At 32.3% G+C, this 26,110-nt stretch overlaps 2 protein-coding genes across 7 annotated transcripts in view; both read left to right on the top strand.

The window, feature by feature from the left end:
- Positions 1–14,915: 14,915 nt before the first annotated feature.
- Positions 14,916–19,415, top strand: LOC147069249 (lipase member I-like). Its single transcript, XM_085951638.1, has 3 exons — positions 14,916–14,922; positions 15,883–16,125; positions 19,144–19,415. Exons 1-3 carry the CDS (start codon positions 14,916–14,918, stop codon positions 19,413–19,415), a joined length of 522 nt encoding a protein of 173 aa, XP_085807764.1.
- Positions 19,416–24,631: 5,216 nt separating this feature from the next.
- The window catches only part of LOC147069248 (uncharacterized), a 35,715-nt gene continuing 34,236 nt past the window's right edge, over positions 24,632–26,110 (top strand). For all 6 annotated transcript variants that reach the window (XM_085950940.1, XM_085950938.1, XM_085950939.1 and 3 more), the window contains exon 1: positions 24,632–24,713. Coding sequence is in view for 2 of the 6 variants with exons in the window: in XM_085950935.1 (XP_085807061.1) it covers positions 24,700–24,713 (14 nt within the window). In the remaining 4 variants the exon portion in view is untranslated. The remainder of the gene's footprint in view (positions 24,714–26,110) is intronic.

Raw genomic sequence — 26,110 nt, 5'->3', positions numbered from 1 at the left:
TTTCATATTATGCACATTTTTATTTTTTAGGAAATTCGATATTTTTTTAAAATACATTTAAAATATGGATTATTCAATAATATTTACACTAATAAGCATAACCATAAAATAATATGGGATCTTTTTACGAATTCACATTTTGTATACTTTGACTTTCAATAAAAAAAATATATTTCCTTTTTAATGTTATGCATGTTGATAAATTAAAACACTTTTTAATGTAAATGATAAATAAATTGTCTCAAATTGCATGTTTCTTATTTTTCCACCTATGTTTGGCGGAACATTCACCCACGAATTTTAAACATATTTAGAAGATACTGTCACCTCCGAAATGACTGGAGGCGTAGATTGTTTTATGTACAAGCTATTTAACCGATTTTCCACCATAGCGTATTATAGCGTATAGCACTGTTTGTGACGTAAGCAATCTGACGTAACACGTCATTCGAAATGGCTATTTAATCTGTCACTTTCAAATGTCATTTTAATAATGCATTCATTACAACAAACGTTTGCTGAAGGCCCTCGTTCATTTTGTAGACTATTTAAAACATTTGCGAACTTTAAAAACAGTTCCTAGTCGTGATGTTTACAAAATACGTATAATTTTGATCCATAGTCTATATAATCTAGATAGTAGGATGGTAGATAGATAGATAGATAGATAGTAATACCGAGAGAAGACGATGAACTCACGTGGGAAGATCCTGTTCAGGTCCTGGTATTTTGGTGGGTTGAGAGAGACATCAGGATGGACGCATTATATTGATAACACATATTTTTGATTTGCAAGCTCCGCGCAGATCTAGATTTATTTACACTAAATCATAGGCAAACTTTGGTAATATTACATTGGTTTCATTTAAAGGGATCTTAGATTAGGTACGACACTGACGTTATTTTTTGGGCTGATTAAATTAGGTACATTGTGGTATTCATTATTTATTCTTTTTCACGGTCACTTGTTATTTATTAATTAAGAGGTTTTATTTGCACTGCACTGCGATGGATTGAGCGCGGGAATAAGGACGTTTATAAGGGCAATAATTATTGTCCGAGGCAGCTCGCGTTACGTGTCGGAGGTGTTGTCGTACCTTCTATACAATCGACTCGACTTTCTGCTTTTGGGGTGAAACTATAACTGATTTATCTAAGAGCGGCTCGCTCTTAGGGGGTTGCAATAGCGGGAAGAAGGGCGGGGGGCGGGTTACTTGTGGTAGCTTTTCATTTCTGTCATTTCTTATTCCGTTTTGACATCTCATAATTATTATAAGTGATTGAAGTGAAGTTAGTCATAATATAACTATATATTGCCATCAAATGGAAATGTTTACCGGGAATACTTTATCCTTTCGTACATTAGAATTATAAAATAAATGTGATAAAATAACTGATAAATTATTTAAAGTTCATAATAATTATTCATTTATGATTATTAAATTTATATGGTACCGTTTGCACACTTTCAGACACATTTACAATTTCAAAATTTTAAATTAATGATCGTGGAATGAAATTTTATAAGTTTGCCATTATATGGACGCCATAACACATTATGACGTCACATCGTGACGTCGCTAACCAACAGATTACATATTTGCACTTATGCATACAAATGAGCAGTATTTAGCCTATAAAGTATTTGGGAATCTCATGCATACGACACAGTTGAGTCCTTTTCACTTTATGACAATATGTTTCATACAAATAATCGTTTGAAAATATTTTATACTTATAAAAGAACCTAAAGTCAGTGACGTCCCTAGTTAAAGTACCGCCCCTAATCAGACTTAGAATAACATCCCCTTTCATTTTCTGTTACAAATTTTCTTCAAATTGGTTAGTTATGTACCTAGTTAGCTATTTTATTATGTATTTATTTTCAACCTTTGAATTAAGACGATACATCAGTGAAACGGCAAATAATTTTCAACTATAGGCGCGACGAAATTTTTGACTTCCTGGCATTCGGAGAGCGAACGTCGAGCTGGGAACACGTTAATTTATTTCGTGATGGCGACGGTTGTATTAATTCTTAAATCGTGTAAAGATTACTAAAAAGTTACCCATTTACTTGAAAAAGAAAACATGTCAATGAATATATTATTATTGTTACTAATAGAACAATAAACAGAACATTAAATGGACGCATGTTCGATTTATATGACAAATTATATTTCGTTCGGCATGTGTCATTTGCACCCGCAATCTGCGCATCGCCTAGCCACGATCTTTTTAGACCATGCCTCAACTGAGGTATAGCCTTAATAAACACACCATCTACTGAAAATTAAAGCATTTCCACGAAACAATGATGGTTTTATTTGATCTGTGGCGCTTACATGTTTAGAGGCAGCCTTGTGATTTTTCTGTCCTATTAAAAATCTATCAACATAATAGAGGTACGACAATTTCAACATTAAATATTACACTTTTCCTGAAAGGTCATAGTTATATTTATCGCTGTTCAGTTTTGTCCGGTTACCCAATATTGCGTACCTAGTCAACTTTCATGGGTACAAGTTATTATACGTGGTTATCAATTATATTGTTCACAATTTTATATATTATGTCCTAATATTTCTGAGGTATTTTCCAAATACATTAATTATGTAGTGATTTGTATATCAGTATTTTGGTAATGACATACTTATTTAACATAAGCGATAAGCCATTACTCAGATTACATACAGGGACGGCTCTTGTATAGGAGCAAATGGTGCACTGATCTCCCAAATTATTATATGTAATAATATTTACGTGTTCAAATACCTACATGTTGTATTAATTAATTATTTTAAAATATTTTTAATTCGTCACCCGTCCTATACGCGCATGCACAGAGTAATTTCTGGCGTATTTTTGACCGCTAAGCCTGTCTACGTACCCTACGACCTACACCAGGGGGAGGCAAACTGCGGCCCGCGGGCCGCATGTGGCCCGCCGGGTATTTTTTTGCGGCCCGCCATCATTAATTGTGCTTCTGATAGAATGTTAAATTCTGTAAAATAATGACAATAGATTAAAATTTGAAGAATTTGTTGTTTCGTAAATGTATTATCTCAGTATGTCTTCCTTGCATCTTGTCTCACACTATGTAACCACTATTTTCTACGTTGAACATCGATTTCAATAGATATTGATAGTGTGCCGACAGAGCTGCAACTTGAGATTATTGATCTGCAGTGTGACACTGATTTAAGAGAATTGCATCGTCGTGAAGAAATCTCCACATTTTACAATGGCCTTAATTCAGATAAATTCGACCAACTTAAAGATTATGCAAGAAAAATTTTCGTTATTTTTAGATCAACCTATATATGTGAACAAACATTTTCGATCATGAACCTCAATAAAATTCTGTACGATCAAATATCTCCGATGCCCATTTACAAGCAGTTTTGAGAATATCAACTACAAAATTAACACCTGAATTTAAAAAAAATGTTCAGCAATGAACAACAGTTTCATTTTTCTCATTATTTTTTTGTAATGTTTAATTTTCGTGATAATAAATAGTGTATATCTAAAAATGGTGTTTTACTTGCGGCCCGCCGCTCATTTTGAATTCTTGAATTTGGCCCTCCATCCAAAAAGTTTGCCCCACCCTGACCTACACTATACATGTACGTCTTTCATAGCATTTGTAGAAGGTGCAGAATATGAACTGTCTGCATCTGCCCGTAGACATTTTTTGCACTCTACCGATGTGAGCTCAGTGAACGTATACTAGCATTACATCGATTGGTGCAGTGTTCCCTGAGAGTTTCCAATTTTAACCGAGAGATGACGCATTCGACTGGCGCATACAAGGCCTGAACAAAAACGATGCATAAGTGCGAGTGAGAAAGTATTCATTCGACACCCTTATAATCTCTGCGATACGCGCTAGAGTAAGATAAAAGGTTTACAGATGAGTGTGATGGTTTGCTATAAATAGTGTCGCTGCCAAATCTTAGTTTGTTACTTAACTAAGCGTCGATAACCTGTGAGCGCGTGTTACTAAAATTGCTATTTTTTGTCTTAAACATAAAGTCAGTGGTAAATATTTCTGTGTGTTGTATTAAAATGTGGTAACCGTATTGATAAGCAAGAAGATGGTATTACGTTTCATAGGTAAGTTGATACATGTTCGTGATAATTTATTTGTATATTATTATGTAATTGTTTCATTAAATTACTTAAATTATGGATATCTCAAAAAAATGATGCTGTCTGTGAACGTATGCATCGTTTCATTTCTCCATCCCCAAGATGTATTCTATATTTAAGTAAAAGCCTACCTCCACCACGAAGGCTATTGCCGATTTTTTTTCAATACCACTTTTGCACTCCCTAATTTTATTATCACCGGCCGCCACTGATTACATATTATCGAAAAATAATAGTTTGTTAGTAGGTATTTACATTTTATAAACAAATAAATTGAAGCAAATATGTTTTATTATTATCAGTGTTGATGACACCTTTAAACAGGTAAGTTCTATAAAACCTATTTAATATTAACCCTTTATTGTCCAGTGATTTTATTGTGAAACCACCTTTAATTATTTTAGTGTTAACCATCTTCTTTATAGTAGCCAGAACTGTTTATTACCATAAAATCAAAAACCCATAATTTATTAAATACTAAGCATGGATACAACACATATTTGAGTGGTTCACAAGCATATTGAACCAAGTCCATTCTGGTTATTTTTGAATAAGCTACGTTTAAACATAATATTTAAGGATTTCTAATTCTGTAATGGTACGATTGCAATTCTGAAGTGTTACTCTGAGTACATTTAAGTAGTTATGTAAGGGAAATCATACCCTTACAGAATAAGAAATACCCAAATATTATGTTTGAAATTAGCTTACGCAAAAATAACCAGGATGGACTTGGTTCACTATGCTTGTGAAAAACTCATTTATACCTTACATTTCTGTCACATGAATACATGTAAATAACGATTTTGATTATTATTTATAGTTGCTTATTATGGTAATTTAATTTAAAAGATTTATTGGGAATGGGACAACTGGGCGCCACAATGTCTAATGAAATATATAGACGTTCGTTACGATTTTATACAGAAAGTAGATGAAGAATTTTAGTTGGTATCTACTATTTAGTAGTTTTAGTTCATTTTTCTCTTAATATAATGTTTTTTAATTGCGGATTAAGAATTATCATATCGAAGGCTTTATATAAAAATAATTATAAGATAAAAAGAACTTTTTAAATACAACGTTTTTAAATTTTCTGTTGAAGTATTATATGCTCAATATGCTCAAACTTGTACCTACTTGATATGAAGTAAATAAAAAACAAACAAATATAGAATACTGAAATGTCATTTTGACATTTTATTTTGATTTCCATAGTAACGCACGTTAATATTAATAATTTAGTTGCTAGGGCCACCCCATTAGCAACCAATAATAGTCTTTTACTTTTTACGGATTTTTCTGAAATAATTTTCCATACAAAACAGAATTAATTGAAAATGAATTGAATTCTGCTTAAAGATGGCTAAAAGTATTAAAAGAATGCATTGGCATCGTGTTCTGATATATTATTATAAGTTTCAAATGTCTAGATAGTCGGGAAGTTAGTTAAAAATCTATTGCAAGATTTGTACTGGACAAACAACCACCGGACAAATAAGGATACGAGCTAATAAAAACGTTGTAATAAAAGAACTCTCTTCTCGTTGGAACTCAAACATAGCACAATTAAATCATTATTTACACGTGCATATTTAAATTCTCATCAAGTATTAAATATTAATAAAATAATTTAAATAGAAATAACAGTATTTAATATATATTTTAAAGGTACCTATAATTCACGAACGTCTATTTATTTTTGAATTCCGTTCGATTGCGTGACGTCCTATTGTCTCAACGCCGAATCGTCCTGGACCCGATTTATTGCTATTTTGTATGGATTACGGTTCCATGACAAAACAGAACAGTATCAAAACAGAATATGACAAAACAGAACATGACAAAACAGAGCAGTGACAAAAGAGAACAACGATAAATATAACTATGACCTTTCAGGAAAAATATAAATTTCATATAGAAATTGTCCTATCTCTATTATGTTGATAGATTTTTAATAGCACAGATTTTCAATACGCCATAATAAATCAAATTATATATCTAATTTCTGCATTCCTAATCGCTAAAAAGCCTCAAATAAACGGGACTTAACTCGGTGTTACCGGCAAGCTTAGGATATCCATCTTATTTAATATAATATGTTCAAAATGATTGGGTGACTAGGTACAACGAAATAATGACACAACCTTACCTAACCTAACCTAAATAGATTCCACCAAAATTAATGTTTCATTTTTCCCCTGGCTATTCATAACTATCTTATAACTCTACAATATATATATATATCTATTATAACTATCTACAATAAATTAATTTTAAATTTAAGTACAAGTAACCATAAAATGCAAAAAATTGTTTTGCCATCGATAACTGCATAAAACGTCGAAAATATCTACTTCACTTGAGAACAATTTATTTACAAAAACAAGCTATTTTCACAACGCGTTCTTAGTATAATATAATAAATACCAGAGGCGAAGGGTGGAGGTAGGCTCTAAAGATCCGACATAAATAGTGCCCACTAAACTTTATCAGTCAGACTGATTTGTTTCCATTTAACTAAGAAAATAAATTGGAGATGGTGGTGGTTAATTTTTAAAATTCATTTAAATCATGTCAAACTGTTTAGGTATGCTATGGGCGATCCAGCAAAAAGAGTGCACATTTTTTCAGTTATACTTATTTTTTGTTTTTTCAATGAATTAAGAATACATATTAAAGGTGTTATTAAGTTTTTTTTTTTAATTCATTTAGGGCCCACATGCTCAGCGTAGGTCAAAATGGAGGTTTTATGGTATTTTCTGTGCATAACCCTGGACATTCCTTAAACGTTGTAGATAATCTATTTATATAATTTTGAAGCCTATTTATCCTTTATTTTTATTTTAAACTTGATGTTTATATATATGACTATATTTAAATTTGATGACTGCGTAAAGTGTTTTTATTACATAAAATAGTATTCTTTTAAGCCTCTCGCTCTAATGTTTTAGAATATAGTCATATTTCAGTACATAAATGTGCAGTAGTGTTAAGATTTTTTAGATTTATTATTTTTTTAACGCATTTAAAAAACTACTAGTAAAATTAATGTTAACATTATATAGTGACTTATTTACGATAAAAAATTATATTTTATAATCTTTGTGATCCCAAATTTGACAAGAATTAAGCATTTTATTATTCAAAAAATGGGCACAATTAACACATTTGAAGACAATTCTAAAGACACTGATTATAAGCTATGTCTTTTACCATTCAAATGTGATAAACATCTTTTTAAAATCGATAAAATTAAACATCGTTTAAAATAAATATAAAGGATAATAAGGCTTCAAACGTTTAAGGAATGTCCAGGGTTATGCTCTGAAAATACTATAAAAGCTCCATTTTGACCAACGCTGGGCATGTAGGCCGATAAGCCCTGCCTAAACCAAACCATAATCGATAAAAAATATTCTGCTATCTATAAAATATCTAAAATTATGCATAATTTTATATCATTTTGATTATGACATTTTATGTCATAATTTTAATAACCATTGCTTTTATTCAAGGAAAAATTCACAAGATTTTAGAATGTAACATTACTATATTATATTGAACATACATAACTTGAAAACACTCTACCACTATACCATTATAAAAAATCACATTTAAAAAAATCCCGTCGAGTGTCGTATTTTTGAGGCGTTTTCCAGTTATGTATGGCATAATGATTTTAGATATTTCATAGATAGACGAATATTTTTGACTATTATATATTATGGCTTGGTTACGCAGGGTTAAATTAAATTTTAAAAAACTAACTAACTCCTTATGTAAACTGTAGTTTTCGTTCAATGAAATCAAAGAGGTATGACTGACAAAGTTTTTTTTTTGTGATTTTACCAAGGCCTTGACTGCGACTCGCTGTCATATCGCCTCTTTTCTTCTAGAAGGGGATCCGCCGATCAGGTCCTCATTCCAATTCTGTTAAATAACTTTATAATTTTGCCTAGGTCTTCCATCTTACCCACCGCCAGGACACCTTTCAATTCGTCGACATTGTCATAGATATCCGCAATTCGCAGCTGTACTCTGTGAAGTTCATATTTAGGGCATTGTAGTGCTATATGTACAATGTCCTCTAAAACATGACATTCATCGCAGAGTTGCGATTCGCTTCTTTCCATGAGGACATCAAATCTTTTGCCCATTGTGTGCCCTGTTCTTAGCCTCAGTATTAACTTAAGCTCATTCCTCGTCTATTCTAACAATAGTTAATATATATGCCAAAAATGAGATGCTGTTTCATATAAAACCACGAAGATTAATATAACGAAAGGATAATTTTTTAAGACAAGTTAATTCAAAATGTACCCAGGAGCCCTTAAATTCTAAAATGTCAGCTTTTTATATAACCGTTTGTTTTTATATATTGTATTCTTTTGACAATTTATATGTCGTGTATGTTTTAAAATTGCATTTATAAGAATAATAAGTAAACTGTCTAATTTTATACAGAAGGTCTTCAACAATGAGACGTCATTTAACCCATATTCTTGGAGGACTAGCGCTGATAATTATAATTATACCAGTCAAATCGGCAACACCAGGTACTTAATACATTTTTCCGTAAAAAGGCGTAATCAGGTGAATGTGGTTGTGTGTAATGACTATGTGTGTGGAGTATCCCTAGATAAAAAAAAACTCTCGACAAGGATATTGTCATGTTACATTTCACGTGACATGTCTACATTTCAAACGCAGACTTAAATAAATAATGTTAATTAATTAACAACAAAATTTGGCACAACCTTGTTAACAGTGTGTGTCAACCTTGTTTCTAAAACGATGACCGTTAAAAAAAAGAACCAATGGGGATTCTTCCCGCTTTTTTGAAAGCGTGATGCAAACAAACAACTCATTTCCGCCCACAAGATCTCACTCCGGGATTAGATTCAGTGCAGTTCGGACGTCATCGGTAACATATAGAAACAGTTTCAACGCCATTTGTGCTTTCCTTTCGGACAGGAAAACATACAGTTCCAGCCAAGCTGAAATAGCAGCCATCATTTAAAATATAAAAACTAAGTAATCAAAAACATTTAAAAAATACTCTATGACCCATACCAAACGATCGCTTCTCAAATTTGTATTAAAATTTCTATTTATTTTTTGTATCGATTTTAAATTTCAATGTAGTACGCTTATCGTACGAAATTGATGGCGTGTAATTAAATAACACTTTTAACAAATTAAGCTGTGTTCTTATTTTTATATTGTTATATTTTATTTGTAAATACACACAATAATATGTTCAAGGCGCCCAAAAATTATAATTTAATATTTCAAACGAGTTTACAAATGACATTTTATTCGAAGTAGATAATGATTTATAGAGCATTCTTTACAGAAGGTTAAGTTGGCAGAAAGCCGAACTTATATGCTTGAGATTAATAGTACTTAATATTTCATGTTTTATCGATTGAATTAGTTGGCACTCCATGTTTAACAATTGTGCATTACAATTGTTAAACCCATTTCTATTATCATTCTAACGATACTACTTTACACACTTTTTTTCTTTTTTTTAAATATAACAATATCTATGAGGATAAACAACTCAATCCGTGTCAGTACCTATATTGATCGGTGATATTAAATAACTGATCGCAATTATAAATTCCTTAATATCCATTTACCGTAGTGTCCAATTATGGCAAACTCAGTAAGTACAAAGTACCGCACTTTTTGGCGGCATCCGGATAAATAGATAATAATAATATGTACGAAAATGTTCAAATGTCTTTTATTAAATGGACTCATCTCTAAATAAATTGATCCATTATTTTAGTAAATCAAATTTACCTTTAATTTTTTCAGTCACAACAAAAGTGAAATTTGGTGCGGCCACCAGACGTTTCCATAGAACTGTCAATGTCAATTGTGCGGCCATAATTAAACTTCACGTGAGAACCACCACTGGTCTAGAGAACCGATGATTTGAATATTTTTTTGTTTAAATTTTGTCGAACAAACTTCATTATTTCATAATATTGGACTTACGAGGTCTTAATAGTAAGGTGACGTTATTTATATGACTATATTTTAAATTATCAAAAATGCAAGTCGCACGCTACATTTGCTCTAATAGGGAAAAGTACCTGTATTAATCGTATTATATACTATCTAATAATGCATTTTCGTTTGATTTAAAGATGACTGTCCTTTGCCTGATATATTTGGACCACCGTCCAAAAATTTTATCAACAGGCAACCTACCCCGTTCGATGTCTCTTTAGGTCTGTATTCTAGAAATTCACCAGAACAGGTATGTAATTATTTATTTTTATATTTTATTATTACGGCTATCAATGTAATAATTATAATACTTTTTTATTCCAAATTCACAACTCTTCGTGCAACATGGTATGCTTCGTCATGGTTAGGGACTGCAATACCGGTATTTTAAAACCGGTATCCCAATATTTTTGAATACAAAATACCGATATTAAAAATAATACAATACTGATATATTCGGTATTGAAAATGGAAATAAAATGTATTAATTAACATAAAAGGTTTAATATAACTGTATTTTTGTTGTCGGCTTACGCGATGTCTAGTTAACTTCCGTTGCCCATCGAAGTCCTTGGTGGATAGTAATGACACTTGCAGATTTTGGAAATTGGATTATAGTTAGTTACTTCCTTAATTACCACGTTTTAGTTAGCTCGTATTCTTGTTTGTCCGGCGGTTGTTTATCCATACAAATCTTGCAATCGATTTTTAACTAACTTTCCGACTAGTTAGACATTTGAAACTTTTAGAATATATCAGAACACGATGCCAATGCATTCTTTTAATACTTTTAGCCATCTTTAAATAGAATCGAATTCATTTTCAGTTAATTCTGTTTTGTATGAAAAGTTATTTCGGAAGATATCCGTAATCCAATCCATTATTATTGGTTGCTAAGGGGGTGGTCCCAGCAACTAAATTAATAATATATACGTGCGTTACTATGGAAATCAAAATGACATTTCAGTATTCTATATTTGTTTGTTTGTTGCAAATTAACAAAAAAATGATTTGTTGACAATTGCCTTATTTGTCCTAAATTATTAATACATAGAATTGTCAAGTTTATATGATTCAACAGAAAATTTAAATCGTGGTATATAAAAGTTCTTTTTATCTTGTAATTATTTTTAATTTATCCTAATCATTCGCCAGTTGCTTGCGGGTTTTAGAATTTTTCAGGTGTATTTCTAGATGTAAGTATCTGATATGACGGTGAAATACTATTCGTTTGTATAATCACTAATAATCTCAGCCCTCGTGCAGAATATTTTATAATGCGTGTGCCTAATTTTTCAACGTTTCTCTACTAAAGAGTAGTTTATACAATAATGGAGAAATCTAATTTTGCTGAACAAAAAAGTTAGCAACATTGTGTTTGTTTTCACTTCTTACGGAAGAAAAGTAGAGATATTGTTTCGACCGTGTTTAGGAAAAAGGGCGTAACCCACACAGACAAATTTTACAAGAGAGGCAAAAAACGCTTTTTGAATGATTTTGGTTCAGTGTTAATAAAAAAACAGACAAAGACATTGGGTGCATGATGATTGATGATTTGGTGTAATATCTTTTCGATGTACTAATAATTAAAGAAGTTATTACAGAAAAATCATTAGAATTGAAATTAAATGCTTTTTTCCTTAAATTAAAACTTAATTAAAGCTCAATGAAAACCTGAATTTAGATAATAAATTGGCATTTGCGGCTTACTTTCTTTTTACAGAACGTGTATTTAGTTATATACATTGTTAATATTTAATAAAAATACTTTTCGAAAAATCGAGGGTTACGCCCTTTTTCCTAAACACAGTCGGTTTAATGCACGGTTGGCGAACCTTTTTGCATACGCGTGCCAATATTTCCCAAAAAATATTTTTCGACTATTTTTTGGAAATTATTTTCGCCGCGGGCCGCAGGTTGCACAATTTTCTCAAATGTCGAATGTTCATTTGTAAACCTTTTTTGAAATTTTTTTATTGGTTTTCGTTCACGTGTCGTGCAAATTCATCGTTCGCCACCCCTGGTTTAGTGTAAAAAGTACAATAAACTAAAAATGCAGGTGGAATTACCAGTGGGTCACATACATACTACCGAATAACACTTCATAATATAAATTGATTGAAAGATCATTAGAAGAATAAAATACCAACAGTTCAACTACGAGGTATCTGCAAACGTCAGCATCTCTACCATATAATTATTATCTATTTTTAAGACCGTCCAACCTCTGTGGGTTGTATATGTTGAGAGATGTCTAATAGAATAATATAGCAATATAATTAAATAGTGTAATTAATAATATAAGAATAAAGAAGTACCTACGTGTTGACATCTAGCCGTCGCTGCGCGACGCTGCTAGATACCCCCTCTTACGCCGCACAAGTGCGGCGTGATACTAATTAATTCTCTTTGGTTTATTGTAACGCGCGCATATAAAATGTAATCTGTTATAATAATTCTGTATAATAATATTCATGCAGTTGAATATAAATAAAGTTAATCGTTTGTTAAAACTAAGTTGCTTATTTACGATCCTCAAAACAATCCACTATTCCCAACAGTATAGTACTGAGATAAAATTCATGTCTAAATAAAACACGGCTCTTGTCGGTTTACAGGAAGCCAGAGGCAAAAAAAAAATTAAAATAGCCGATATACTGAATTATTAATTGTTTGTGCATATTATTTTTTGTTCTAAATGTATCATCATATTGTTTTAATTTTTTTTTTAAACCATGTCCGATCCTAATAAGATCATATTATGGGCCTCCACAGATCTCTATTTTCATAGCCGATTTTAGCAAAATTCATCAAGAATGAAAACCTAACCTCTATCAAATAATCCAGTATATCGGCTATTTTCAAAATGTGTCTGCTGCTGGCTTCCTGTAAAGTGTAAACCGACAAGAACCGCATTTTATTTAGACGTGAATTTTATGTAAGTACTGAACAATCCAAAGAGGTCGGACGGTCTTTAATATACGAATATTTATATTTCCGATACAACATTTCACGGTAAAGTGTGCTACGGCGAACTGCATACGTACAAATTTCTTGACACGATTAATGTCATAATAAAATGTATCTTCTTTTTCAGACAAATTTTAGATTGTCAGACCCAATCTCACAGTTATTGGAGAACAGCAATTTTAACAGGAGTCTGCCTCTAACGGTCTTCCATTATGGATTTAAAACCACTTGGTGCCTACCGATCATCAAGGACGTAACCGCTGGTCTACTCCAGCGCAATGATGTCAACGTGTTTGTATTTAACACCTCAGAATATTTAAACGGCCCTTACAATAGGGTAGTTTATTATAGTAAATTTCTTGGTCAACTAGAGGGTGCCTGGCTTGCCGATTATACTCGAATAGGTAAAGTAAAAGTAAAAAAAGCCTTTTTATTTCTTACAAACAAAATTAAATGACAGTTCGACAATGTCAAATGACAAATCTAATGAATATATATATATAACTCTTGATTATATCTATTATGTATATATATCTAACTATGATTGTATTATCTACTTATTTTCTAGTTTATATATTATTAATAATTATTATTTTTTTTAAATTTTCGTATAATACAAATATATATATTAAGATTTTTATTTTGTATATAATACTATTAGATAATGTTTATAAATTAAACAGTGATATGTAATTAGTATGGTTTGTAAGAACCCTTCTTCGGGTGAAGGATTTGGATTTGGAAGGGTTTGGATATTTGTAGCCAATTTGGGCCAGCTGTCTTTATGATATCGTCTTGTCATCATGGGGTCTTCCTCTATAGCGTTTCCCTTTTGGGCCGTTCCATGAAGTAATTATTTTTGTCCATCTCCCATCTTGTAGTTGCGCTACATGACCCGCCCATTTCCATTTAAATCTTTGAGCATGGATTAGAGCGTCTGTAGCTTTTGAAATATTTCTTATTTTTCTGTGTATTATTTTTTGTCTTTGTTGATATTTAGCATACTGCGTTCCATACCGCGTTGGCAGCTGGCGATTTTGCTTTTTACTATGCGTATGAATCAGAATATGGATCTAATAGGTTGAGCAAGTGGCTGACATCCATTTCTCGTAAAAACAAAATCTGTTAATACAAAAAACCTCCACTATGTGGAGGCCCATATGATCTTATTAGGATCGGACATGGTTTAAAAGTTTAAAAATAAAAGGATTATTACAATAATAGGATGATACATTTAGAACAAAAAAAATACACAAACATAAAAAGAGCCCACATCTAGAGAACTAACTAATAAGACAACGTACACTTCAACTCACCCTCATACAAGTGGAATATGTCGATAGCACCATCCAGTGGCAAGGGTAGAGGCAGGTTGTTAAAATCTGACACAAATTTAGTGCACACTAAACGTTTGTTTTCATTGAACTAAGACTAGGTACGAATTTCAAAAATAATGTTGGTTAGTTTTTCAAATTCAATTAAGCCTTGCGTAACCAAGCCATAATAATATAACATTTTGTCTATCTATACATTATCTAAATTTATGCCATTAAGTCATACATAATTTTAGATATTCTATGGATATTTTTTTTATCTATTATGGTTTGGATTAGATAGGAATAACATGAATTTAAAAACTAACCACCTGCAATATGTATTATTAATTAAATAAAAACCATTAAGTATGACTGGCAAAGTTTAGTGTGCACTATTGAAGTCGGATCTTAACAGCCTACCTCCACCCCTAGCCACTGGCATCACAAATGGCAAGTTTGTTCTTCACTTTAAGAAAATAAATTTCCCGATTTCATTGACGATTACACAATGGCCAAGCGGTTACCGCGTCGGTTTATGATTTCTTAGGTCCCAGGTTCGAATTCCTGGTCTAAAAAAATAACATGTTATTTTTCCATTTGAACCCAGAGCATGAATCTAATAGATTGAGAAAGTGATTAACATCCATTTCTCGTATAAAAAAAAAAACAAAAATTTGTTAATACTAACTCCACTCTGTAAAATCCAACAAGGTTTAAAAAAAAAAAAAACTAACCATCGTAATAATACGGTTACATGTAAATTGTAGGTACAACATTTCACCGTTGCACAGTTCACCGTGAGCTTTCTTATCGGAAAGAGATGACCGTATACTATACGGTCTCCAAGTTTATTAGATTCAATATGAAAATTAATTCAATTTTCATAGCTGATTTTGGCAAAAATTCATGAATTCAAGAATAAAAACCTAATCTAATAAATAATCCAGTATATCGGCTATTTGTTGCTGCTGGCTTCCTGTTAAGTGAAAACCAATAAGGACCGTGTTTTATTTAGACATGAAAGTTATATCATTACTATACGACCCAAAGAGGTTGGACGATCTTTAATATACGGCCATATATTTCCTATAAAACATTTCACGGTGAAGTGTGATACGGCGAACTGCACACGTATAAGTTTCCAGCTATTCTATGTTCTGTGTACCTGTGTTCATCTGCGAGATATAGCGACGTGTCGCATCAACATGTGGTTATCGAATTCGTATGGTCATCATAATTATTATAATGATCGTTAGTATCCTTTTGTGTGGTCCTCGCTCTTCTAACTTTAAAATATCGTATTAGAATAATATTAACAGTGGATGCCGTCATTTTCCTGATTTCTTAGTCTCCGTACAAAATTTGTGTTTTTAATAACTTTTTTTTATTCAATTTTTATTGTGATTTTCTGTAGCTGGAGTTAACAAAAATATTCACTTGGTCGGTCACAGTCTTGGAGCCCATATATCAGGACATGCAGGAAAGAAATTTACAGCTATTCTTCCGGGGGAAAAAATTACAAGAATCACAGGCTTGGATCCAGCAGGACCTTTCTTCGAAGGAGTAGCGACAACCGCTAAACTATGGAAAACCGATGCCAGCTTTGTGGACATCATCCATACTTATGCCGGACACCTTGGAATCTCTGAACCGTTGGGTAAATTTTATTATTTTCTTTCATTTTGCGAGAAATTTTACCGATGTCAACAAGTGACGAACCATTGGTATAGGCCAGGGGTCGGCAAACCGCGGCTCGCGAGCCACATGCAGCTCTTTGGATATTGGCGTGCGGCTCTTGGCCAAATTTCCAATTCACAATTTGTATGTTTTGTCATTGATTTGTACACTTATTATATTATATATAATGATATTATCACGAAACTAATTTTTCCTACGTGATGGTTGATGCAAAAAGGTACGATTGTTGTTTTAAATCCGCCCATTGCAAAAGTCGACAAATTAATTTTTTCTCCATTTGATATTCCAACAATAAAAACATATATTTACGTTAGTTTTATCCGGGAAATCTTCTTCGCTTAATAAATAAACAATTATAAAATGTAATTAATTCATTAAATTAAACCATATTTATAAAAATATACGTATGGCTCTCGAAAGTTTTTTAACCGTTGTGCCATTCATATTTGGCTCCTTTGGTCCAAAAGTTTGCTGACCCCTGGTATAGGCTCGTCGTGGCAATGTATATTATATTACAATTATTTTTATATTAGGTTTCATGGAAATATGAAGAGGGAGAGAGAATTATGTTCTAATATCTGTAATGATATGTTGAGTTTGAGATCGCAAAGGCTTAGGCATTGTTAAATTGATAATCAATGATGGCGTGACGCTTTGATACGTGGACCCGAAGTGGTAGGTGGGACGCTCTGTAAGAGGAGGGTGCATCTTTAATTTCGACAACCAACGCAACTTCCGTGCGTACTGGTTAATAACTGTAATTATTCGCAAATTCTCACGTGTCGTTTCTGGTCACCAAGGACGTCGAAGGGCAACGGAAGTAAACTAGACATCGTGAACCCGACAACACCAGGGAGCTGATTTTTTAAAAAATAATAATAGCTATTTATATATATTCTAAATGATTCACCTCGATTTGCCGCCCTTCAAGTAACTGCCGCCCCCAAGCGACGCTCAATCTGCCTACCCCCACGGGACGTCACTGATATTATATGACCTGTAGATTCTATACACTGATCCATTTCTCCTCGGACTCTCCCCACGGAACGTCACTGGGTATTCGTAATGATTTCCATGGATGGCAGATGGATCGATGACTTAACAGACCTCTCAACCAGATAGTGACAGATGTAATTAAGAATCCCACTTAGTTAAATTTTTTGAGAAGACATGTTTCTGAGTGTTCCTAAATTATGTATCTATGTTCGATTAATAATGTTGTGTATTAAAATAATAAAACGTTACATACACAGTCAATTCGGGTAACATTGGACAACTTTTAGGTATTTTTAGTGATTGATTGGTTTTTGGAAATAGTTAGCTATATCTATTTAGATTATTAGGTGTTCTTATAAGTTCGTTAAATTAATTTTGATATCTAAATCTTCCAAAATATAGATAAAAACATTACTAAAATACTGTTTTTATGGGTGGTCCAATGTTAAATGAATATATATAATTTTGAAAAACACTTTCTGAGAGAATATATTATAGCCAATAGAAAAAATCTTTTTTGAAAAAAAGTAAGCCAACCCGACGGTTTCTATTGGTTTCTATTGGTTATAATATATTATCTCAGAAAGTGTTTTTCAAAATTATATATGTTCAATAATCAGAATGATATATTCTTAAATCTTGTGAATTATTCGTTGAATAAAAGAAATAGTTAATTATAAATTATAAGCAAGTGAAAGTAGTTACATCTAAAAAATATTAGAGAAATTCCACGACGTCGGTTAGTAATCGAAGTAATAGTAAATAGTTACCTACTTTGATTTAAGAAACAAAAATCGATTGCCAAAGTAGCTTGATTTGGAAGAGCACTGATGAGTAGATATTAAAATTTACCAAAAGTTAAAATTTGTCGCAATTAGTATGTCTCGTAGCATAGTGGTAATGCACGGATCAGGGCGTAAGCCTGGGAGATACGGGGTTCGATTCCCCGTCGGGTTGGCTTACTTTTTTTCAAACAAGATTTTTTCTATTGGTTATAATATATTCTCTCAGAAAGTTTTTTTCAAAATTATATATGTTCAATAATCAGAAAGATATATTCTTAAATTTTGTGAATTATTCGTTGAATAAAAGAAATAGTTAGTTAAATGAATAATTGGGTTAGTTTGGACTTTAGTATTTTCGATGACCAAATTCCATGATTTTTAGCTGAATACGCTATCTGAGTAACATTGGAATGTATTTTTTTAAAGTAAAAACTCTGATCTAAAAGAAAACATCAAAACATCACAACATAGTATCTATTACCCATACGTATTGTCTGGTTTAGGCGAAGATACGTATTTATAACATGAGTGATGATGAATTGAAAATGACCTTTCGAATACAGAATACTGCTCTTGCTACAATAACAGTTTTTTTTAAATAGTTTAACAGGTTAGTGTAGTTTGTTATAACATCCATAGAAAGAAAGTAGATTGGGTGTGCGTTTTTTATCAATTGTACTAATGTCTCCTAATGCCGGCCACAAGAAAAAAAATAAAATGCAGTTGCTTAGGTTTTTTCCAATGTTACATTGAATTCCAATTGAATTTTTTCAATTTCAATTTATTTATTTTTTTAAGATATTGTGGACATTACAAATTATAAGTTTAAGACGTTCACAACATGACATTTAGAAACAAATATATATAAAGATAACAGTATTACATATAAAAAGAGATAGATGAGTAGATAAATTAGATAGGTACAAGGAAGTACACCGGATGAGTTAAACAGGCCCTATTTTAAGAATTTATAAAACAACGTCCACCTAAACTCATTCTCACGTAGGTGGAATATATCAACACCCGAAACAATAACTTTGAACATAGTTATCGCCTTCCCAATTGGCATTACCAGTGGCAGGTTGGTTCTGCACCTTGGGAGAGTAAACAACTGCTACAACCAATGTTACATCGGATTCCAATGTTACCCCAAATGACTGTAGTAACAGTTGACGCCATTTTTAATTCTTTTCCAGGACACGCTGATTTCTATCCGAACGGAGGAGAAATTCAGGTCAACGCATCAGTTTTTCCTGAAAATCATAGACGATCATGGAAATACTTCGTCGAGAGTATATACTATCCTTATAATTTCCCAGCACTTTCCTGCGCAGATCTGGACGACTTAAAAAATTGCATCTCCCCAACTCCCAAAGTTTTCATGGGATATGACGTAATACCTACGGCTACTGGTATATATTACCTAAAAACAGCTGGTTCTCCGCCTTATGGACTGGGAAATACCTAGGCTACAGAAATAAGTTCATCAAGTTTGTCTTTATTTAATAACAATAATCTATTAGAAGAACATGTAAGTCTGCTGAAGAGCACACCTCCACCCTTCGCTACTGCTTCAACGTATATTATTTTTCGCGCTTATGATTAGTTTTTGTTTAGGCCTTGTATAACACACTTAAACCAAATAAACGCTCATATTTGGTGATCTAATGTAGTTTAAGTTCAATTTAATTTTCTAAAGCTGTGTTCAGCAACCGCATCTGCAATTTGTATTTTTAGTTCAATGAAAACAAATAAAATAATATGACTGACAAAGTTGAGTATGCACTACTTATGGCTTGACTGAAACCAATTAACTAAAGGTTATCAACTATCCTAACCACCAACTACCGGTAGCGAAGGGTTGGGGTAGGCTATTAAGATCCGCCATAATTAGTGCGCATTAAAATTTGTTAGTCATAAGCATTTGTTTTTATTGAACTAATAACTAAAGATGGCATTGGTTAGTTTTTGAAAATCATTTAACTGCCTAACCAAACCATAATAGTTTTGGTATATTTTTGGTGATACGACAAAATTGTGCATACTTTTTCATTTATATTTATTTGTTTTTGTTGGATTAAGACACATTATTACACACATTGTTGGTTCATGTTTTTAAATTCATTAATCCCTACCTAAACCAAACTATAATAGATAAAAAATATATATCTATAAAATATTCAAAGTTATGTATGATTTAATTGCATAGTTTTAGATATTTTATAGATAGACGAGTATTTTTTGACTATTAATTATTATCTATTATGGCTTGGTTTCGCAGGGTTTAATTGAATTTTAAAAACTTACCAACACCATCTCTAAATTGTAGTCTTATTTCAATGAAAACAAATATGTATGATTGACAAAGTTTGGTGTGCACTATTTATAGCGGATCTTAACAGCCTACCTTCACCCTCGCCACTGCCAATTATGTTTTCCATGATTCCAGAATAACTATTATTATCTAATTATTTACTAATCAGTTCTGATTATTTCAATTACTAATAATAGAATTTTGATCTTATTTTTTTATATTCGCAATCATACTGTCATTATAATATGTCTGTTATGTACCTATAACTGTTATAATATAAGCTTTAAAAACTAATAAACAAAACACAATATTTATATTGTTTTTTTTCTGCATTAACGGTCCCCGAAACATTTCTCCTATTTTTATCGGTTCGCAGGTGTGAAAAGGTTGTGGACCACTGCTAGAGAATATCCAAATCCAACGATTCAAAGATGATAACACAGGTGCATTTCAGCTGTTTAAATACCATTAAAATTCGATCATTAAGAGTAACTAATTCATGTAAATTAATGTCAGGTATATATTAGTTTATTTTACATAACAATTTTGCCCTTGAATTATCGCGACTTAAGGACCGGAGTAGTGTGATAGTCAAAAAGAAATAATTTGAGGTATCTTTGCGAGCTTATCCTAGATATCATTATGATACCTTGTCTTTTCTTATCTTATAAATCCATATTTTATGGACACAGAAAGAAAAGAAAGAGAGACACCAAAAGTTTTCGGTTTTAAAAATATTTTACAAAATTAAACAATGAGTATTCATGGTAAATCTATTTATAAAACATATGGTATTTGTCATTTATTTACTTTCATATTGCTTTTTTTTTTTTTTTGAAAAAAAGATTTTGATAATAATTATGCAGCTTTTTATTTATTTATTTTTACTTTTGGTGTTTCTATAATAAATGGATAACTGCGTTTTACATATTACACACTACTACTACTAGTTCACCATGTTCGATCATAAAAGGATCATATGGGAGGTTGTATAACAGATTTTGTTTTTACGAGAAATGGATGTTAGCCACTTCCTCAAACTATTAGTTCCATACTCTGACTCATACAAAAATTGAAAAACCAATATCTGTACTTGCCAGACCCAGCATTCGAACCTGGAACCCACGACGTTATAGGTAGACGCGCGGAAACCGCGGGTGTTTACACACTCCTTGAAATAATATTTTCACAGCCGATTTGAAGGTATTCTATTTATAAATATTACCTATTTATTTAAACTGCAAAACTGGTGATTATGATAATATGGGCCTCCACGGGGTGTAAAATATCTTGACAGACTATTTGCTTGGAGTAAATATCGTTACGTCAAGAGCCCACGTACTGCACTTACACGTCTTAGAGTCCACGATACCGACACATCCCTTATGTATCCATTATTTCTATTTTATATAGATATTGGTGGCGCTTTTTGCAGTGGAATGTATGATTTTGAATGTGATGGTGAATAGTGGATCTAGGGGGGGCGATTTAACAGGATGCCAGACACTGACCTTTTATAATGTTGATGATGGCTCCGTGGTCTGATTGCACTATCACCCGCGGGGTATGGTTTGTTACCCGGTGAGCAGCACTTGACGGTACACTTTTGATGGATGATGTATGAGGTTGATGAATGATGATAAGTTATCTGAATGATGAGAGCCGGTATCACGGTTTGCCAGTTATTCAGAAATTTTGCTTGAACGACGGTCACACTATAGCAAGCTGAACAGGCCGTGGCTCACGAACAACTTCCGAATCAGTCTGTATAATCGAGTTAATCAATAAACCGTGGTTTAGTGGTAACAGGCTTACGCACCAGTTGTCACTAACTCCTAAACCTAACTCACCTGTGACGGCTGTCTTGAGATCACTAAACCTTATTTGCATCACGGACTATCATGACCCGTGACTGCCGTCACTTGGTCTTGTGACAATAATACTGGAATTTGAGGTAGGTGGTATGACCAAACGAAACCCCTAGCACGAGAATGTTTCAAATTCTCCTCCTTTAGCATAGTGGTATGTGTGCGTGAACACGATACCCGAGAGATACAGGTTCGATCCTGGTCTTACTTTTTTCAAAAAGATTTTTTCTCAGAAGTATTTTCAAAATTATGTATGTTCAATAATTAGAATGTTACATTCTTAAATCTTGTAAATTATTCGTTGAATAAAAAAATGGGTAATTAAAAAATATTTATTGCGATCAATCATTTGAGTAGGTAGCTTCCAGGGAAAGTGAAGCAGAGAAAGAGCTGATTGGGGATAGTCTTCACTATACCCTGATAGAAGCAATGGATAGAGATGGGTGAATAGCAGTGGCGAGGGGTGGAGGTAGGCTGTTTAGATCCGCCATAAATAGTACACACTAAACTAACACTAGGCTACAATTTACAGACTGTGTTGGTTAGTTTTTTAAATTCAATTAAACCTTGCGGAAACCAAGCCATTATAGATAATAGTCAAAAAATACTCGTATATCTATAAAATATCTAAAATTACGCAATTAAATACATAATTATTGATTAAATACATTATACATAACTTTGGATATTTTATAGATTGAATTATGTAATATTTTTATCTAGTCAGTATATAAAGTAATTTAGTTTAGGCAGGGCTTAAGGAATTTTAAAATGAAGCAACAATATATATTCTTAATCCAATGAAACCAAATAATTATGAATGAAAAAGTGTGCACAATTTTGTCGTTTCGCCAAAAGTATACCAAAACTACATTGGTTTGGTTTAGGCAAGGTTTAATTGGTTTTTAAAAACTAACCAACATGATCTGTAAATTATAGTCTTAGTTCAATAAAAACAAATACGTACGACTAACAAAGTGTAATGTGCACTATTTATGGCAGATCTTAACAGCTTACCTCCACCCTTCGCCACTGGTGAATAGTCATGGTCGTTCAAAAGATGACCGAACTTCAAGATGGTCAATGACTAATAAAAAGAAAAAAAAATATTATTAAATTAAATTTAATTATTAAATGTTTTATCGGGTTATAATAAGTAAATTGTACGTAAAACATTTCACCGTGGCACAGTTCACTGTGAGCCTTCTATTGGAAAGAGACGACCGTATACTATACGGTCTTCAATTTTATTAGATTCAATATGAATATTAATTCTATTCTCATAGCCGATTTTGGCAAAATTCATGAATTCAATAATGAAAACCTAACCTAACCTAACAAATAATCCAGTATATTGGCTATTTTCAAAACTAGTTTGCCGCTGGCTTCCTGTAAGTAAACTGACAAGAACTGTGTTTTATTTAGATATGAATTTTATCTCAGTACTATACACAAAGAGGTTGGACGGTCTTTAATAATACGACCATAATATTTCCGATACAACATTTCACGGTAAAGTGTGATCCGGCGAACTGAAAACGTACAAGTTTCCGGGCACGGATTATTCCATCTTGAAATATTCGCCACTAGGGCGTTATATATAAACTAGGCACTAGGGTTTATTATATAAACAAACATTGCCTATTTAACCGCAATTTTAGGTGCATCTAAAAATATGGCTGACAACTTTTAAAATCCGCGATCGAATGGCGAACATATTTGGATAAAATTAAAATTTGGAAAGTACCTACCTATAATGCAAATGTATTTCGCAAACCGGCACATGTCATTTTTATGGTCACCGATTACGGTAACCGGACAAAACAGAACATGACAAAACAGAACATGACAATACAGAAAATGACAAAACAGAACATGACAAAACAGAACAGTGACAAAATAGAATAGTCAGGGGAAAATGAAACATCAATTTTTGTGGAATCTATTTAGGTTCGGTTAGGTTGGATTGGGTTAGGTTAGGTTAGGTCATTATTTCGTTGTGCCTAGTCACCCAATCATTTTGAACATAATATGTTTAGGATATCTCATATTATGAGATATCCTAAGCTTGCCGGAAACATCGAGTTAAGTCCCGTTTATTTGAGACTTTATAGCGATTAGAAATGCAGAAATTAGGTATATAATTTGATTTATAATATAGCGCAGTTAAAATCTGTGCTATTAAAAAATCTGTCAACATAATAGAGATAGGACAATTTCAATATTAAATTTATATTTTTCCTGAAAGGTCATAGTTATATTTGTCGTTGTTCTGTTTTGTCACTGTTCTGTTTTGTCGTGTTCTGTTTTGTCATATTCTGTTTTGTCATGTTCTGTTTAATCACTGTTCTGTTTTTATACCCGCATAATAATGACACACATATACGGTACGTGAGGCCTTAATAAATGATATTGATTTATTAGTTATGAATTAATTAGCATAATTGAAAAAATACTGTTTGCAAAAATATATATATATACGGTAATGAGTCTTCGATATTCATTGAAGTAAAGTAGAGCAGCTTTTTTAAGTGTATCTCACAGGACCAACTAAGAAAGTACTATTGAACATGTTTGAATATAGGTAAGCATTTTTTTTCTTACACCATCTTCATGTTATAGACTTACATAGAGAACGAATCAATTATTGTAGATTATTGAACATACAAAATTTTGAAAACACTTCTGAGAAAATATATTATAACCAATATAAAATATCATTTTTTGAAAAAAGTAAGAAACCCAGCAGGAATCGAACCTGCATCCCTCGGGTTTCGCGCCCATGCACATAGATCACTATGCTATAAGCGGTATACTTAATTGCGACCAATTGTGGCACCCCGACAAAACCGCCCCGACATTGCCGCCAAGCCAAATTCGCCCGTACCAGTGCTCGTCAATACCGCTCGGACAAATCCGCCTAGACAAAACCGCCAGCAAAAAATACAAAACTATATAAAACAAGTGCTTTTTTGGTTTTTCCAACTGCATTTCAATAGAAATTAACGATAATCAGTGTAATTTGAAATTTAATCCGTTGCAGCTGTTAGTAGAGTAAGAACTTCAAATCACCAGCTTTAACACTTAGTTAATGCCTTTGTATGGTAGTATTTCTAATTTAGAATATTTTAGAAGGTTAGCACACAATATTGAAATATTTTAAATAATTTATATTTATTCGTAGGTATATTCTTTATTCGTAGGTATATTCTTTTTATTTGTGTATCTAAAATATAATATTATGTAAAAATAAAAATTGTCTCATTTGTAAATTGTTTTGGCGGTAATATCTGGGTGGTAATGTCCGGCTGGTCAATAAAGGTATAAGAATTTCGTTAATTTAAAGCTAGGTATATTAAATAGTTTGAGCATTTACTGCGTCAGCTTATAATGTCGAGTCCCGTGTTCGAATTACGGGTCTGGCAAAATTCACATGTTTTTGTTTAGACCGAGAACCTAATAGTTTTAGCAAGTGGCTAACATCAATTTTTCGTAAAAACAAACATCTTTTAATATAACCTACACTCTCTGGAGGTCTATATTATCTTCTAAGGGACGTATGCATGAGATTTTCAAATACTTTTAAGGCTAAATACTACTCATTTGTATGCAGGAGTGCAAATGTAATCTGTTGGTTAGCGACGTCACGATGTGACGTCATAATGTGTCATGGCGTCCATATAATGGCAAACTTATAAAATTTCATTCTCCGATCATTAATTTATAATTTTGAAATTGTAAATGTGTCTGAAAGTGTGCGAACAATACCATATAAATTTAATAATCATAAATGAACAATTATTATGAACTTTAAATAATTTATCAGTTATTTTATCACATTTATTTTATAATTCTACTGTACGAAAGGATAGAGTATTCTCAGTAAATATTTCCGTTTGGTGGCAATACATACAGTTATATTATGACTAACTTCACTTCAATCACTTCTATTACAAGATGTCAAAACGGAATAAGAATAAA

The sequence above is a fragment of the Rhyacophila brunnea genome, unplaced genomic scaffold (genome assembly GCF_057557595.1).
Source record: "Rhyacophila brunnea isolate RB1 unplaced genomic scaffold, BYU_Rbru_1.0 scaffold_24, whole genome shotgun sequence".
Lineage (NCBI taxonomy): Eukaryota > Metazoa > Arthropoda > Insecta > Trichoptera > Rhyacophilidae > Rhyacophila > Rhyacophila brunnea.
Note: the sequence above shows the minus strand (reverse complement) of the source record. Positions and strands in the feature narration are given on the sequence as shown.

Coding starts and splice junctions, on each gene's coding strand:
- LOC147069249 (XM_085951638.1), top strand. Junction 16,126..19,143: donor TGGAATCTCTGAACCGTTGG/GTAAATTTTATT, acceptor ATTCTTTTCCAG/GACACGCTGATTTCTATCCG.